At 39.8% G+C, this 18422-nt stretch overlaps 1 protein-coding gene across 3 annotated transcripts; it reads left to right on the forward strand.

Moving 5' to 3' along the window:
- Positions 1 to 976: 976 nt before the first annotated feature.
- zgc:113149 (uncharacterized protein LOC541363 homolog) lies at positions 977 to 15741 on the forward strand. 3 transcript variants are annotated; one of them, XM_041803508.1, is made up of 7 exons: positions 977 to 1080; positions 6259 to 6430; positions 6934 to 7028; positions 10554 to 10701; positions 10827 to 11006; positions 12310 to 12363; positions 14364 to 15741. In XM_041803508.1, the coding sequence occupies exons 2-7, from the start codon at positions 6289 to 6291 to the stop codon at positions 15236 to 15238; spliced, it is 1494 nt and encodes a 497-aa protein (XP_041659442.1). In that variant the 5' UTR covers positions 977 to 1080; positions 6259 to 6288; the 3' UTR covers positions 15239 to 15741. The 3 variants fall into 3 exon arrangements, with proteins under 3 accessions (XP_041659442.1, XP_041659459.1, XP_041659451.1); XM_041803525.1 differs by having other exon boundaries at positions 14367 to 15741; XM_041803517.1 differs by having other exon boundaries at positions 985 to 1080; positions 6255 to 6430.
- Positions 15742 to 18422: the final 2681 nt, after the last annotated feature.

Here is an 18422-nt window from a genome sequence, read left to right on the forward strand (position 1 = left end):
GGGATAAATAGGGCTGAACAATTTTGGGAAAATAATCTAATTGCGATGTTTTTTTCCTCAGTATTGCAATTAAATCCTTTTTTTTTTTTAGTTCCTCTTCTTATATGTTTGAAAAAAACAAGCAACTAATTCTTTTACATTATAAAACATTACATAAAACAATTTAGGAAAAGTCATTTATTTAGTTTATTTTAATTGCTAATTCAGTTGAAGGTAGTGATCATTTTATTTATTTTATTATTTTATTTCATAATGTTTACTTTTTTAGGAAAGTAGGATGTTTTCGCAAAGTATAGAAAAAACATAACTGATGTTTGCATGATGTGTTCAGATAGCTTCTCTTCTGCAAAACAATAAATTATATTTGGTCAAATTGCCATCTTATCTAAATCTCAATTAATTGCCCAGCCTAAATGCACACTAATGTGAGATTAGTTAAATGTCAATAAAAAGAGGAATGATTCAAATAATAAAAGAGATATAAAGGCAAGTCAACAAATAAAACAGAAAACATCTAGAGTTTTTGAATATATTTATGAGGTTTTAAATTTAGGTGAAATAAAGCTGGTGACCTTTGTTGACCTAACAGGCCTCTGTCGGTCCCTGTCTTTTGATTTCTCTTAACTATGACACAATGGCACGGTTTGTGCGCATGTCTTGATGTTTGCTCTGATGTCAAAATATGCACGCTGTGACTTAAACATACGCAAAATATGGCGCAACTGGCCTTGGACTAATTAGTGCTGTCAGCAGTGGGGGGGGTGTGATGCCTGGGGACGTGTGCAGCATCGTGAGGAGGTTTAATCACCAATCCAGGTCCAAAAATACCAAACTGAGGACTTATTTGCGCAAAATTGTGAGTTTTGTGTTTGTTGTACTGGGGAATGTGGCTGATTGTTGCACAGTGTAATTGGGACAGAAGGGGGCGCGCTGAGGGCTGAAAATGTTGCGCGTGCAAGAGAGAGAAAAAAATTCTCTCGCGCTGCAGAGTCTGCGCAGTTGTGTTCTTCTCGTCACTCCGAACTTTCGGGAGAACCACGGAGGAAGAAGAGGAGGGAGAGAACAACGCCATTTTTACTGGTAATCCTCTTCTACATATTCAGCATTTTCACTCTATAAACCGCTCCAGCTGTTGATACACGACAAACTCTGAAAACATCAACGGTAAACAAACAACTTTAGTTACGCAGCGTTGCCTTAATCGCGACGCCGATGCTAGCAGACGGTTCGTCCTCCATGTCGGCTACCGTTAGTCACGTAGCTGCACCGGGCGCAGAGAACTGTCGAGTATATCACGTGGCGTTGTAACCGCTCGCTTCGCGCTCGTGTTAAATCCACCTTTCCTTGAAGAAATTCCCGGTAAGACTGCTGCAGTCGTTTAAACGTAGCGGTGTATCAGCGGTGCGGCGCTGGCAGAGATGGCGGAACCAGTGGGCTGCGGTCTGTGTGAACTGCTGCAGCGGGAGGAGAGGCAGGCACGAGCTCAACAAAGACACAGGAAGAGACACGCTGATTGGCTCTGATGGGTCACATGACCAGCAAGGCTCATTGTAATTTTATATTGAGAAGTTCTGAAGAATTGCGCAGTTTACCTGCTGACAACTTCACTTCTCAAAATGCGTTTGATTACATAAAAAATACTTTATTTAGGATTAGTAAGAAGAAAAAGCAGAATTTAAGGAAAAATCACATTTGCCATTAAGGAAAGCTGTTTTCCTACCTGTTGAGTTAACTGTGTTTGATTGTATGATTCATTTTCAGGTGACTTTAGACTTAAGGATTCAGATAGATATCTAATCAAGGATAAAGAAGAATTAAATAAGTGTTCTTTACTTTGGTGCAAGCCTTAATAAATGTATTTCTAATTTTGACATCTAACCTGAAGGGGGCAGTGTTGGGCACAAGCTGAAGAAAAACAAGGTGTTCCCTGTGTCCACTATAGTATTTGTTTTTCTTTTGATGTTAGAAAAAATTGTTGCTTCCACTTCTCTGCTTCTGATTGGTTATGGTGATGTTTTATAGATGCACGTAGCTTCACAATGCCTTAAATCTTTGGATACTGTTTACCACTAAGGTCTATAACAAATCTTAAGCCCTTAATTCATTGTACTCTGCATGATTGAGTGGGATGGCCTTCATTGACCACAGATCATTGAGATATCCTTATTCACAAGGCTATACTTAATCTGCTTCCATCATTCTTGTGTATATTCATGTGAACTCTGTGACTCTATCACAACATTTACTGTTGCTCTCTTCTCTTGAAATGTGTAAAAGTAGGACGAATCTGCTGCAGCAGACCATGTGTCTTGAGGATCTGGTCTCTTTAAATCTTTTTAAAGTAGACTGAAGGCATTAGAGGACGATAAGTCATGTTAAAGGTGTTTTTGACTGATCATTTTCTGCTCTGGGAATTAGAATTCGATTTTTCTGTTTTGGTAGCTGCTCTGTTGTTTATGTTTGGGTCTTTGTTAAATGTGCTGCTGCCTGTCTTGGCCAGGACGCTCTCATAGAGAGAGATTCCTGATCTCAGTGAGGTTTTCCTGGTTAGAACTTTACTTTCAGGCTTTGTGGAAACAATTGTTAATTATACTAGCATCAAAATGTAAAAAATCCTACATAATATTGTATGAAACAAGGGGAAAACAGTCCCTTACATTTGAGAAAGTAATGCATTTATTTAAATATTTGACTGTAGATGATATTTTTCTACCAGCTGACATAACTGGATGTTATTGTTTTATCCGTTTTCAGGGCTGCATCTTTTGACTTTAGCCTGGGCTTTAAAAAATAGAACAAATAGTCGAATTGAGTTAGGTAATCATCTAACCCTGGTTAAAGAAGAAAAGTATTCCTTCCTGTGGTGCAGTCTTCACAAATGCATTTCTCATTTTAAATTCCAACCAGAAGGGGCCAGTGTTGGACACAAGCTCAAGAAAAACAAAATGTTCCTGTTGAACACGTGTGGCAACATGTAATGCCAAGCTTTTTGGAAACATTTTTATTAAATACGAGCTGTACCATTCAATTCAATGCAGATCTTTTATTCATTCATTTAGAGGCATTGGATATAAAGGCAAACAATTATAAATATAACACAGAGGTGTACAAACACCAACAAACATGACCAGTAATGATAACTGCTGTTAATGTGACTGATTAATGATTAAAAGGCTGTATAAACAACAAAGAGTCAGTCCAGTAAGGTTAAAGCATATAAAGTCAGAGTATACACCAAAGGAGTTTCCAGTAATGTGAATGCAGAGGAATGAACAGATTTTAATCGTGTTTTGATTTACAGACAGTCAGATGTGACACTAAGATGGCATCAGAGGAAGTTCACTTGAAAGCACATGATGAAAATGTTAAAATGCTGTTTTTTTGGATGCTCTGCTGCTTGCAAAGAGAGTTAAAAAATCTAATTTATGTTTTTATTTCCAAAGAGCACTACTGGGAGTTTAAATGGTGAGACACAATATTATTTATATGATATCAGTTTCAGCAAATATCAGTTTCAAAAGAGGCCGCTGTGTTGACCGCTATGAACATTTCTGCCCATATTTACAACTGATATTTCTACACTGCACAAGTGCACGGAATCTGACAGATAAATAGAATACTTCCTGTGCACAGTCCTCTGTAGGTCATCTGCAGATCTTCTGCAGGATTCTGGTCTGGACTAGGGATGGGCATTTGGAAGAAACCTGCCAACTCGAGCATCTATAATGTTAACGATCAATTAAGTGATTAATCATTATGTATGTATCAAAACATACATACATGGGCATATTTGTATATGTATGTATAACATATATAACAAAAACAGGTAACTAATGACTGTGTTTCTCAATGTTTTTTTTTTTTTTCACCCTTCAAAAGCCTAGGGCTTTGGGGGCAGTCTGAGAAATGACCGTTTACAGAAACTGTGAGTTCTGTCAGAAAATTAATAAGCCACATAACTAACTGATCAGTCAGGTTAAAGTCAGTGATCATTTGCTCTGTTAAAAAGTGAGGCAGTGTGGTGTTAGAAGCTGATGAAAAATCAGGAAACAGTCGTGCACAAGCATGTGGCTTTTCCAAGTGTTTTTTAAAGGTTGTTTAAGATAAAAAGTTTGCATCCTCCACACCTCTCCCTGTCTGGTAAGCAAATTGGAGTGGATCAAGTTTACCCTCCACAGTTAAAAGCACACGATTATCAGTATTCTTTCAAGAGTTTTCTTATTAATGATGTCAGGGCTGCTGGTCTGAAGTTATTTAGTTGTTTGGAATTAGAAATCTTGGGGACCAGTACTACTGTAGAAGATTTCCAGACAGAGATAGAATGACATTAGAATCCAGTGACAACTGAAAGATTTGGTGGAGGAAACCGCTAAGCTGGTCTGCACAAAATCTGAGCATGTGACCACAAATCTGGTCAGGACTAGGGGCCTTCCTGATGTTTTAACATTTAAGGTGATCTCTCACAGCATGCTCACTGATTACAATCTTACTTTCTGAGGAGAGAGGCTCTTTGAGGCCCTGTTTACACAACAACATTTTCAGGTGAAATTGTTTACATGAGAATAGCGTTTTGGTACCTGGAAACGGAACAATTTGGAAACAGGCTCCAGAATGGAAGTTTTTCAAAATGCCCCCTTCTCCGTCTCTGTATAAACAGGGAAAACGACAGTTTCTGAAAACGCACATCGCACCACGGCTGCAGTCTGCTGTCAAGCGTGAGTGTCACAGCTCTCTGAACCGAGCCATGTCACTCGACACAAGCCGTCTGAGTAGTTTACTGTGATTCATCTTGTCAAGTCACAGACAGCTGGGTTTAGAAGGGGAAACATTAAGTTACCCTTTACTTCAAGATAACCACTGTAATCATCATCGTAGCCAGGCAAAGAAATTCCACGGCTCAAATTAGCACAGAAAATGCTTTGCAAGATCAATCTTTTCATAGCATAGATATCCGCTTAGAATAATTAACTTCTCATGGACAAATTCAGCTCAGACAGCCTCAAATTTCTTGTGGATTTTCTCATAAAGCATGGTGCTGCTCATGAGCGCAGCTGGAGGCTTTTCAGAATATTTCTATTTTCCTATATATCTGCTTCTTGGAAATGATTTAGGCTTTATCTTTTTTCTTAATTTTAATATGGAAACTTCAGCCCGTAGACTCTCCTCCTGTCTCCTCTTCTGTTGGCTGCACATCAGTGCACGGCTAATGGAGGAGACAGGATTGAAGCTTCCTGTTAAGGTTAAAAAAGACAGCTGTAACTTCCAAGAAGCAGATAAAATTAAAAAGGTACGATGGAGGAGGATTCAATGATGAATTATTCTCACACACCTGTGTGTGATAAAAATGTCACGTTATCAAAAAACATGAAAAACCGTGAATGTGCAGCACTGTCCTTCTTGTAGAGACAGTTTTAGAGTGCAGTAAATCACCTTATCACAGTGTTTTGTGTTTCCTGCGTTCTTGTGTAGACGGAGATTGTTTTCAAAATATTGACGTGTAAACGTGGAACTTTTTGGAAATGAAAACAGAGAACAAAGCAAAAACTTTGTCGTGTAAACAAGGCCTGCAAAGGGAGAAATTTTAGAAGGGAAGGCCGTTCTGTAGCAGCTGGTTGGGTCATGGAAGTCTGTTGTGGCCCCTGTACACTGCACAACAAGCGATGCACAATCAGGCTGAAAGACGTCTTGACTTTTTAGTTGTGCAACTGAAAATTCCTGTCAGATGAAGTGTATGCTTGGCTTAAATTAGGATTGACTTTTTAAGATTGTGTGACCCATCAGTGAAAGCATTTATTCCTGAAGCAGTGTTACTATGCTGCCTCTCTGATGTAAATAAATCCTGGTAACTGGTGTTGATCTACAGAAATGGCAGAGGCTATGATAATGATAATACCTTTAAAGTGTCAAGAAAGGGCAGAGTAGAGCAAACCGAAAGAAAAAATATAAAGCAGTTTTGTTACCTCCACAAAGCTCCTTCCAGTCGTGCCAGTGTCAGGATAATGTCACCAACCCTTCCCGCTTGCTTGTGGTGAATTTTCACCAACATTTCCTGCTGCATTTTACATCAACTCACCCTAACTTTATGTCGATGATAAACTAGGGAAGCCTGGAAGAATTCCAGGTAAAACCGGTGTGATTAATGTTTCTGTCTGCATTAATACAAACATGCAGCTCACCCTGATGCTCTTCGTCACGAGTTTTGTCCTCTTATTTTCTTTCCTCCCTTTCTATTGAATCTTTCTCCACATCACGAGGAAGAAGAGAAGTGGCTGAGGCATAGCTGTAGCCATGTCAGCCCAGTGGCGTGAAGAGGACGACCTTCGGCAGGGAGGAGGCAGAGGAGTGCCACTGAAATCCAAACCCAGGTTCTCCTTCCACGAGGTCAGAGTTCTCCTGGATGCGGTGAAGAGGAACAGATACATCCTTCTTAGTGAGTACAAAGCCGATTGTCCTGAAGGCTTAGTTTTAACTATAGGTTTTCTGATCTTGTCTACACTAAGGTTGTCAAAATAATCAGAATTTTGTCACTTTATTAAAACTTTATTCTTTAAGCTAGTGGTACTTAACCGGAAGGTAGGACCCACCATCACGTCCTCAGTGGGAAATCGTGACCAAAATTTCAAACCGCTCAAATGTATCAGCTGAAAAATGTTGTAGTCTGGACCGTAGAGTGAACCAAACCTAAGACTAAACAAAGAGAAAAAACATGTTTAAAAAGCACTTCATTATAGAAATATGGATGACAGGCTTTTTATTTACTACATTTCCCATGAGGACATGAGAATTTTGGTTGTTTCCTGGAGATCTTGAGAAGAGGACTCGTTGCCACAGGAAAACCAGCTTTGTTTTCTCAAGATAATGAGATAGAGACATTGTTGTGATTATTTAACATAACCTGCACTGAATTTTAACATCATAAATCCCTCCTTTTAGGGAAGTTTAACCGAGGAGTGTCAGTCGACACCAAGAAACAGACATGGATTGAGATCACCAATCAGATCAACGATCTTGGAGAGAATCACAGAGAGGTTTGTCATCACTTTGTTTTCTGATTCATTATTTTACTGTAGGCACACTTGTGTTTTGAAGTCTGATTATATTTGGTTTGGCATTAATAAACTTGGCACAAAAAGGAAGAAAATGAGTGTTTGGTAGATTATTCCTTGTTGTAACAAAACGTCTTGGCAATAAATGTTGTAGCAGGGGTCATCAAGTCAGTTTTCACAAGGGCCAGTGTTTTCTGTGGGGGGCCAGACATTAAGATAAACTGGAATAAAATCAATATTTCTTTCTAACTAACATACTCTTGTAAAATATTATTGCCTTCAAAAATTAATGGAACTTTAAGCCTTTAACAGTGAGATCTGTCCCTAACAACTATACTGCAGCCAGCCACAAGGGGGCGATTGAGAAATTTTGGTTCATATTTCTGGAGAACTCTTAATGTCTATTACTGAGTTTTGTGCTAATTTGCTGTGTCGTGACCGACCAAAAACACATGCAGGACACATATCAGTGAAGATTCTCATTGAGGGAAACTGCAGTCTCAAAGTAACCTCGCAAAGCAGATGGATACGCCCGTTTCCTTGTTTCTCACTGGCGAATCCATCTTGCAAAGCTCCCATCTAAACTGTTTGGGCCCGGTTAGAAAGTGACAGGACCAATCAGCGATGAGGGGCAGTACTTTTTGGGCGCGGCGGGGTCATGACGTAAGCAAGCAGCAACAAGAGGCCGGTGAAATTATGGTGGAAGACATTAGCATGGATGCTGCCAAAGCGCCAGTTTTATCAGAATTTGATGACATTTCTTAGTTTCTCAGCAGTGAGTTGTTTTCTTTTCAAGAACGACAAAAGTCATGTACCGACATGTCTACAGTCGCCATGGTTTGCGTTATGCAGTTCTGTATGGAGTTTATTTCTTGGTAGCTGCACATGCGCAACTCGGTAGTGGCTATGTCACGTGTTTTGTTGCTCTGATTGGTCAGTTAAGATGTGAAAGACAGAAAGTTCATACAGTCACCCTCAGAGTTTTTTTTTTTTTTTTTTTTCCTTCTTCCCAAAGGCTTTGCCCTTTCCCAGTTGCTGTATATCGAAGGTTTTGCAGATGGATGTGTAAAACAAATCCATCTGGCATGTCAGGTTAGTCTCAAAGAGCCTTATGTGTAAAAGTGATACAAAAGACTGCAACTTTAATGAAGATAACAATACTAAGTATGTGTTTAACAGGCCAAATTGTAGAACTACGAGTTGCTTCTTGTTTGATAAGTCGGTTAAAGGTTTTATTAAACAGGCTTGCAGTTGATGATCACTGTTTTATGGCATTGGAAAGCCTGTGTATTCCCCTTTTAAATGGTGCCACATTTGTAAAGAACATACATTTGTGGGTTGAGCAGCAGAGCTGAGTATGTTGGTTGGTTCATGAAAAATTGGACAAATCTTCTCTGCCAATGCCAAACACATTACAAGCACATCTTAATAAATTACAATAACAACAAGTTGGTTTATTTCAGTAATTCAATTCAAAAAGGTTAAGTCACAAACAGGTGCAGGTTCATTACACTCAGTCTGATATATTTCAAGTGTTTATTTCTTTCAATTTTGATGATTATGGCAGATGATGAAATACCAAAAATTAAGTATCTCAGAACATTAGAATATTACTTATAACTCATAAAAAAAGGAGTTTTAACACAGAAAATATTGGACTGCTGAAAAGTATGAACATACACAGTACTCAATACTTGGTCTGGGCTCATTCTACTTGAACTATTGCAGCAATGCAGCGTGGCATAGAGGCGATCAGTCTGTGGCACTGGGATCCTTTGCAGGTGATTGTAATTAATTAGCCGATTAGAGTGTTACACCATGAGTCTCTAATATTGAACTTTTTCACAATATTCTAATTTTCTGAGATACTGAAATAAAGACTTTAAATATGTCCATCTGTGTGCAATGAATCTATATAATTTGAGTTTACCCTTTGAATTGAATCACTGAAATAAATCAACTTTATGATGTCATTCTAATTCATTGAGATTCAACCGTATTCTGCTGTTGTTACTGACCCTTGTTTTGAGCTTCTGGTACCTCCAGCACCTGTACACATGGGCTCTGCTACAGGGGTAGGTAGGTGTCAGCTGAAGAAATGGCGTTCCATGTTTGACTGATCTGGATAAGGCGCAAGCTGGTGTTCAGTGAAACCAAGTTGCAGCATTATTTGGAGTGAGCCCTAGTACCATCTCCAAACTGAAGGCCAAGTCCCATATATGGGATGATGTCAGAGACAGACTGGGAAGTGGGCGTCCCAAGAAGACATCACCCAAAGAAGACCGTTTCCTCACCCTGTCAGCACTTTGGAACTGTAGGCTGTCTTCTACAGATTTGCAGTCAAGGTTTGCAGGACGATACGGCTCTCTGTCAAGACAATCCAGAACACCCTGCACCCAGATCCACGATCTCCAGTCTCACAGTCACTGTCTGCCATGACTGCCCTTCACCATCAGGCCCATTTTTGCTGGGGTCAGCAACACGTGCTCTGGAACCTGAACATGTGGAGGAATGTTACATTCAGTGATGAGTGCAGATTCTGCCTACAGCAGTTGGATCGTAGGTTCAGAGTGTGTAGAAGAGGCAGAGAATGCTATGCTGATTGCTGCACCAATAGATTAACATCTTTTGGTGGAGGCAGTGTGATAGCATGGGTCGGCATCCCCCTCACTGAAAGAAGGGGCTTGTCATCATTGGAGGAAATCTCAATGCAGAGATATCAAGATGAGATTCTGTCACCAGTGGCAATCCCATATCTCCACAGTCTGGGATGAAACTCTATCCTCTAAGATGACAATGCTCGCCTCCACAGAGCGGGTTTATCCGAGGCTACCTCCAGAATTTGGGAGTGGAGAGGATGGAATGTCCCGTCAGCAGTCCTGACCTCAACCCCACTGAACACTTGTGGGATCAGCTTGGGCGTGCTGTTGGGGCCAGAGTGACCAACACAACCACACTAGCAGAGAAGATTTGGCCAATTTTTTTAATACTCAGCTCTGCTGCTTATCCCACAAATGCATTTTCCTTATAAATGTGGCTCCATTGAAAATGGAGATAAACAGACTTTCCAACAGTATAAGATTTATTGCCATGAAGCATTTTTACAAAAAAGAAATCCAAACACAAATTCCTTACTTTTAGTGCTAGGTTTAGTTAAATAATTAGAAGAAGCTAAAAGAATATTAACTGATGGGAATGCTGCAGCACATAAAAATGTTCAAAGATCTGTTTCAAAAGAGTTGGCTGATGTGGAACACCTTGGTTCTGGTTGTAGGACTGTTGAGTTAACCTGTCCCAGAGCACCTGAAGCATCCAGAAAAAAACATGCTTCACATTTTCTTAGCTTTACTTGACCTTAGAAACCAAACTACTAAGAAACATTAATTTATTTTGTTTTTTTGTTTTTTGTTTTGCTAAGAATGCTTGCATGATTTTTACAAGCATTAATGAAGCAGACTGCTGTGATTTAAAAAGGGATCTTATATAGAGGTTTAACCTTTTTCACAGGTACGTCAGATCATGAAGAAATGGGCTGACCTTAAATGTGACGGAAAGCGACGTCTTCTAGCCCTCCGAAACCCCCACCTTAGAAAGAAGAACATGGGCCCTGTGGAGAAGATGGTCCACAAGATACTGATGATGAGTCCTAGAGGAAGTGAGGAGGCTTTGTCTTTGGATTATGCTTTGTTTTTCTGTTTAAATATATTCAGGTTTGCCCAGTGTTCAGACCCTTACCCATTGTCTGTTTACTAACCGTTTTGTTCAAATGTTGGTTCTCAGATGGCGACAGTGATTTCGACTTGTGTGAAGATGAGGATTTACCAAAGACCTTCAGTAATACCCCACCTCCAAACCATTCCTCTTACTCCTACCTCAGCATAACAGACACTTCCCAGCCTGTACCTGACAGATTCTCCTATGACATGTCTCCTCTGTCCTCACCAGAAGATGATGCTGGCGGTAAGTACACCCAAATGCAAAATAGTGGAATTTTAAAATTAGATCAAAAGGTTATGATTTATCGCAATTTACTTCTGTAATTCTGATCATGATTAAAATTTTGATCCTTTTAGAGCTCTAATTGAAACCCAGTGCTGTTATTCTCAAATTTCCCAGCTGACCTTGAACATATTATAACTGTTAGTAAGCTCATTAACATCTATCCTGCTGGTTTCAACACCACTTCAGCACTGGATTATTATTATTATATATATATATATATATATATATTTTTTTTTTTTTTTTTTTTTTTTTTTTTACCCATGGGACTGGCAGGGGGAAATATTGGAAAAATATCACATCGAGATTTTTTTATGGCTGGATTACAATCCTGATTTAATGACAATTCTTTTTCATTCTGATTTTCAAGGCTAGATTTTTATGTTAATAACTAAGATTCAAACTTATTCCTCATTTTGACACCTTCCTAAAATAATGTCCTAAGTCATATTTTCAAGTTTTTCAGGAGGCAGAAAAAGCTGAATCAAATATAGAGTATAGATTTTTGTTTGTTTATTTTTAATTTTTTTTTAAAGATTTATTTTTGGGCCTTTTCATGCCTTTATTAGATAGAGGAGGACAGTGGATAGACTTGGAAACAGGGAAGAGAGTGGGGAGAGACATGGGGCAAAGGGCCACAGGCTGGATTTGAACCCAGGCTGCCCGCGTATACAGTGCGCATCTTAAACCACTCGACCATCTGCGCACCCAGTATAGGATGTGTTTTAACCATTACAGACAAAAAGGTTATGACAGCAGATGTCAGTCAGTTTTGTAACATAAGAGAATTGAAAGACATAGGCCAATTTATGAACAGGCCTTTGTGACTTCAGCGGTTTTCAACCTGACTTAGGCCAAATTACTTCTGGAATAAGTGACTTGGGAAAATGAATATACTTCTTTTTCCCACTACTGTGACAGACCATGAGGAAGGGTAAGCCACAAACATTTAAACTGCTAGTGAAGCACCCAGAGACTCAGGAGACAGAGACTGCTGCTCCATCTCTTTAATGACTGTCTGATTGTCATTTTCATTGGATGGTCCCTGATCAGAGTCAGAATAGTCAGGACCATCTCCTGCTAAGAAGGGCAAACACTTTAGCCCTTTAAAGCGTATCTGGTGTAAATCATACGGGTGCATTCTGTGCTGTCTGTCATCATGGATCCATTTTGCATCATTTGCATTGTTGAATTTCCATCTACAGCTGAGCTGAGGGCAGTGATGTGACTTCTTTTGCTGATTTCTTTTGTGGTTTTTCTGCAGGTGATCAGTTCCAGTCCTCCCCTGAGTTTGACTTTGACCTGGCAGAAGATGGAGGTAAGAAAGCTTATAGACAAAGTATTTTCAGACTGAAAATCTGAAAATTGAAATTGCTCTCACTCCTGGCAAGTTTTTGATAACAAAAATACCTGTTGTCTATTATTATACACTTAAAACAAGTTTCCAGGAATATCCAAGGTTTTAGGAATATTCAGGAAAGTTTTTAGTTAAAGCTCTCTGAGTGCAGTTTATTGGGGAATACTGCACAGAAAACAGCAAGAAAAAAAAAGATGGTAAAATGGCAGCCTCTTGATTCTGCAGTGCTGTAAAAAAAATATTTGCCCCCTTCCAAATGTCTTTTTTTTTTCTTTTTTTTTTGCACATTTGTAACATTGAATTGTTTCAGATTTTGATATTAGACAAAGATAACCTGAGTAGACACAAAAGTCAGTTTTCAAATGATGATTCACTTGATTAAGGGAAACAAGTAAAAATGAATAATAATTCAAGGAAAATTAACTATTGAAAATAAGGCATTGCTTTTGAATTGTAGTTCAACAAAATCATTTTAAAAAACAAACTAATGAAACTGGACCAAATGATGGTACACCTAACTTAATATTTTGTTGCACAACCTTTTGAGGCAATCCCTGCAATCAAATGATTTCTTTAAAGGCCGGCCCAGACTACAGGATTTTTTAGGTTTTTAACGGCGGGCATCGTTTCTCCTGCTGTGTACAGGGGCATACGACGGTCAACCACAGCCCGTTGTACGACCACACGACCTGCTCCCGACTGGTCGTGAGGATTTCTGGCTTGTTTAATATTTTGGTCATACGACTCCTGACACTTCACAGTCAGAGCAGAAACGCAAGCAGAATAAACAACTTTGGGGGATTGTTTTCCTTTGTAAACGGTCAGACAACATCCTAAACTACCATGACAACAGCTGGAATGACTTTCTGATGCACCCCCGTTATGATAAAGTAAATAAACAGGACCTGAGGTGATGATGTTTGTGTGTGTGGGATAGAGAGAGGTAGCGATAGAGGGGGGAGAGAGAGAAAATGAATGGAGACAGTACACCCTGAGTGTGTGAGTCTTTTAAAAAGGAAACTCCGCGGGTTTCTGTCGCAGTCCGTCCCGATTTCAGTTGCACAGTTTGAGCACTCAGGTTGTGCACGATTGTCGGATCTTACAATGTGAGCACACAACTCATGCGTGATGGTCGTGCATCGTAAATGATTAAGTCGCACAGTGTGAGATGACATTCTGCCACAACCGTCATACAGTCGGCTTGAAATCGCACAGTGTACGCCTGGCTTAAAGGTGTCATACTCTGAAAGAGACTCAGTAAAACATGACTTGTTAACAGTGAAAACCTGTATAGTTTACTTTTTCAAAGAAGAAAATTCACAGGAAGGTAATGTTGATAGGAATCGATAAAGAATGAAATTGGTTAGCGGAATCAATAATTGCATCCGTGTCTATAAAATCTTATCAATTCACATTCCTAAGCCCATCTGGCACCAACAACCATGCCATGTTTTAAGTCACTCAAATCCCCTTTCTTCCCCATTGTGATGCTCTGTTTAACCTCAGGGAGTTGTCTTGACCACATCCAAGTTTGTAAATTTATTGAGTTGCTGCCATGTGATTGGCTGATTTGTGTCAACAAACGATTGAACAGGTGTACCTAATAAAGTGAGTGTACATGTATGTATGTAACATTGAGTGCTGAACAATTTTGATTCATATTGAAAGTATGATGTAATGATAATAATGCTGGAATTGAATTTTTCCCTAATTTTTAATTAGAAAACAAACAAAAATAAGGAAAGAAGGATTTCTTACCATCTATTCTAATAACACATGAATGTGTATGATGTAAAGACCAGGACGTTGATAATGAAAAAAATGGCTAAATCAGTATTTTCACACATTTCAGGTTGAAGAAATATGACACCTTCTATGATTAGTAAATTGCTGCAGGACATTTTGGGATTATTTACCCAGTCTTGAAATATACTGACATCTTTTCTCTGACTTTAATCCAGCAGATCAAGCCGTGGACTTTGATGACAATGAAGACTCCATGCTCTCCTCCTATCCTTCCTCACTCCCTCCACCCTCCTCCTCTTCACTGGATCAAGACCCACTGTCTGACACTCAACTGAGAATCAAACCAGTCCACACCTACTCCCGAAACAGCACCCAAAACAACAACAACAACCACGTTCAGAACCACACCTCCTCCAAAGCAACACCTGGACACTCCTCTCCCTCGTCAGTGGCCTCCACCTCCTCTGCTCCCCCGTTAGTGTCTGATTCCGTTGGAGCTTCCTCCTCTGCTGCACCTCCTCCTCCTCTTCCACAGCCTCCTACGAGCTCAAGCATGACTTCCTCCTCTTCATTTGTCTCCCCTCTTCCTCCTCCCCCCTCCTCCACATTTGTTACACCTAACGGCTCTACCTATCAGTCCACACCCTCCTCCTCCTCCACTGCTGTATCTTCCTCCTCTTCTGCTTCAACCACAACTCCCACTCCCTCCTATTCTAACTCTCAACAGCCGTCTAAACAGGCCCTCACCCCCAGCTCATGTGACCCCCTCCCGGCCGGAGCGTCCACCCGTCGAGCCCAGGACCACGTAGCTCAAATGGCGTCTCAGAGCCTCCAGCAGCAGCGGGCCAGCAGGATGCTCCTGGCGTCGGTGTCTCAGTCTCTGGAGGTGCTAGCTCAGTCCGTGCAGCTGCTGGTGGAGAGCCAGCAGGAGTTTGTCCAGGAGTCTCTGCTGCTGCAGAGGGAAACCGTAGAAGTCCTCAGGGATTTCTCCAACACAGCACTCACGATGCTTAGAGACAAAACCAACAGCGGACAAATGCCCCGACATCATCTTCATCATCCTGCTTCACAGGACAAGCATTGGTTTTAAAGATAAAGACGACATAAGCCAAGTTCAGATGACTTCTAGTCAGAGTCGCCATTTATCTATTTATCTTGACGCCGATATAAAAGGAAAGTAGGGACGTTTGCTCAGAGGCTCTCGGACACATGCAGTCTTAGTCTCTGATATCAGGGGATGTTTATTTCAAGTCCTTTTTTTTTTTTTTTTTTTTTTTCTTTTGGTAGGCTTTTTTGTTTAATGGATTTTAAGGGTGCTTTCACATTAGGCACGATGGCTACCCCTCCCCGCTCCTTTATTGGCTTACTTTTAGATTAGGACTCATTCTGTGCCCACACCCACTTGTGTGCATACACTACAGATTAAATGTTTACCTGTTTTAATGGTAACCAGGATAAAATTCCCATGGTTGTCATACGGTTCATATTTTTATTTTCTTTAAAATGTATGCGATAACCAGCATGCATTTTTGTTTTTTTCATCAGAATAATATAGAGGTGGATGGTAAACCGGTGATTACCAGTTTAAATGCATGTGATGTTCTGTGTTCATTTCATCTGTTTTTCCATCGTTCTCTCAAGGCTTACAGATATGGATCAAAAGTTTCATTACCGACACCAATTATGGGGCACTGTTGACCAATGCAGCCAACAATTCAACCCAGAGTAGCAGAACACAATGAAGAACAATAATTTGAAAGAACTTAATTGGGTTTTCAGAAAAAATGTTAACGATGCATACATTACAGGACGGACTGTTCTTTCTTTAGTCTACGGGACGGATGGAGCAGCATCAAAGTAGCTCAGGGAGAGACGATGAAATCTAGTGGATCAGTTTTTTAATGTCCACTCCAACATAATAGACGCCTCTCAGTATGAGGATATAGACGGTTGTACAGTTCAAAACAGAACTATTTTTATTTGTTTAAAGCACAAATGAACTTTAAAGCTGTTTAATTGTAGAATCTGTGCTCTTACTTGCAGATGTTTCTCCCTAGCTTTCCTCCCTTCTGCTACCAAACGCAGCGGTGATTCACAGTGAGCGGTCATATATAAAGTGGTGTCTGGTTTTCTAAACCATCAGTGTGCAAAAAAAACCATTTGTCTGGACAAAGTTAATGAAGTTTTATTTTGATAAGCTCAAAAGGCAGCATCCCTAACCGTCTGCTGAGGTTTGATCAGGGAAGAGACTCACATCACAGTCAGAGGAGCAAAGACACTGTTGTTTCAACTGTTACAGTCGACATTGTTCAAGAACCCCTTACCTGATGGTGCAAACTTTGAAAGGGCACATTTTACAATATTTAATGCATTGACCAGCAGGTTGCTGCAGAAGAAAAAGAAAAAACTTGACTTTTGAACACAGAAAAGTTCCATAGAGAAAAGTGGGTTTTTTTTCTGGTCAATTTGCAAATTTGTCCCAAAAATGAAATGAAAAAATTGTGGTATTCATGATCTGGCCATAAAGAATTGTGATATAATATGATATTGTAAAACTGAGTGCGAAGGAAGAAGTGTACACATAGAGACTTATGAAACTAGAAGAGCATTTAGAGAGCGCAGACCTCCGCCATTAGCCCTATCTCCCAATAGTACAGAATCCTTCAAAAAATTCCTGGATCCAGATGGTGATCTAGATCACTCCCAAAATCTAATCAGTTCTTACTTTTGTCATTTCTGACATTTCATAAAAATCTGCCCATAACTTTTTGAGTTATGTTGCTAACAAACCAACAAACCCTGCCGATCACATAACCTCCTTGGCAGAGGTAAAAATTCTAAAAAGTAGTTTTAACAGGGTTTTTACTGTTTTAAAAGTACAGTCTCTGTGCTGTTATTTTGACTGACAGGGTTCTTTAATATCAAACTTTATGAAACTATTTGAACAATGAATCAGTACTTTTTTGTAGTTTTTCAACAAATAACATCAATCCAGTGATCTTTTAGGTCATGGTAAGAGTGATATGAAATTTTATTGTCTTCACATGTCACCTAAAATGTCCACATATTCCGCCTGCACCACGGTCCACTCACTAAGTGCTCTCTTTATAGTCAATTTTTGCAAGTCAGTTGGCCCAGTCTTGTCCAAGTCTTGTACTCTCCTAGATCCACACCAGGCCTATTTTCATTGTAATGTACAGTCTGTAACAGCAGGTGGCAGTATGCACCAAGGACAAGAAAGTAAAAGCTACTGTTGCAACCACTCAGGTCATGACATTTGTTTGTTTTATGCTGTGAAGGAGAGTCCATCCTGCCACCATGGATGTTTTTTTTTTTTAAGTCCTTTTTCAGAAGCTTTTTGTACTTACTGAGCTACTGTGCATCTTAGAAGATTTAATGGGCCTATGCTGCACAAATACAAAGTTTGACAAGACAGAAATTTTATTGCCTTTGCAATTCACTGACTACACTTGCAGTGAGGGGAGTCATAACAGGCCATTTGTTGACTAGATTCTGATGATTTCATCTGTGTGTTGAGGTAAAAATGAACAAACTACTGAGACATTTAAAGAAGTTTGGTTTTTATGTTGACTGTCATATTAGGGCGTGGTTGTGTTCACTTTAAGAGTCCAGCTGGAATGAGCCACCTCTCCAAGCAGGTCTGGCCCGTTTGCATTCACACTGAACAAATGGGACCAGACTTTGGCCCCAGTGTACTTGGATCCAGGACCGAGCCCCTAATGTGAAAGCACCCTTAGTCAGGCTGTAGGAAATGTGATGCCTCATGATTTTGCTAACACCAGGTTGTGGAACGATGCAATCTCTTGTGTTAATGGTTGATAATATTACAAAGTACAAATGCCTTCATGAATAAAGACCTTCAGTTGTATTTAACCCAAACCTGCTGCAGGCAAAAGAAATAGCAGTGATGGTTTACTCAGATTCATGTTGTCAAGTCCTTTGCCGCTGTAAACCTGGTTAGAAAGCAGAGGAGGCACTGGAACATTGCTGATATATTTGTGCAATTTAGACACTGTGCAGGACTTTGCTTGCCACTTAAGGTACTTAAAAACATGAAAACACCCAACACTGGGTGCCCAGGACTAATGTTTTTCTTGTCAATCATTTATTTTTTACTGGAATGTGTCAAAGTTTAAAATTCTGATATGCGAACAATGTTACTTTCAAGGCCATGTTCTGAGCTGCTGAAATCACGCGGGGTATATACAGATGGACTGAGTGGATAAAGCTGATTTATAGATACTAACACAAAT

Source organism: Cheilinus undulatus, linkage group 2 (genome assembly GCF_018320785.1).
Source record: "Cheilinus undulatus linkage group 2, ASM1832078v1, whole genome shotgun sequence".
Lineage (NCBI taxonomy): Eukaryota > Metazoa > Chordata > Actinopteri > Labriformes > Labridae > Cheilinus > Cheilinus undulatus.

Bases quoted from the DNA above. Each gene is read 5' to 3' on its own strand.
- zgc:113149 (XM_041803508.1), top strand. From the start codon at position 6,289: ATGTCAGCCCAGTGGCGTGAAGAGGACGACCTTCGGCAGGGAGGAGGC. The intron at 7,029-10,553 runs GTTTGTCATCAC...CCTTTTTCACAG, and splicing joins TTGGAGAGAATCACAGAGAG to GTACGTCAGATCATGAAGAA. The intron at 10,702-10,826 runs GTGAGGAGGCTT...GTTGGTTCTCAG, and splicing joins GATGATGAGTCCTAGAGGAA to ATGGCGACAGTGATTTCGAC.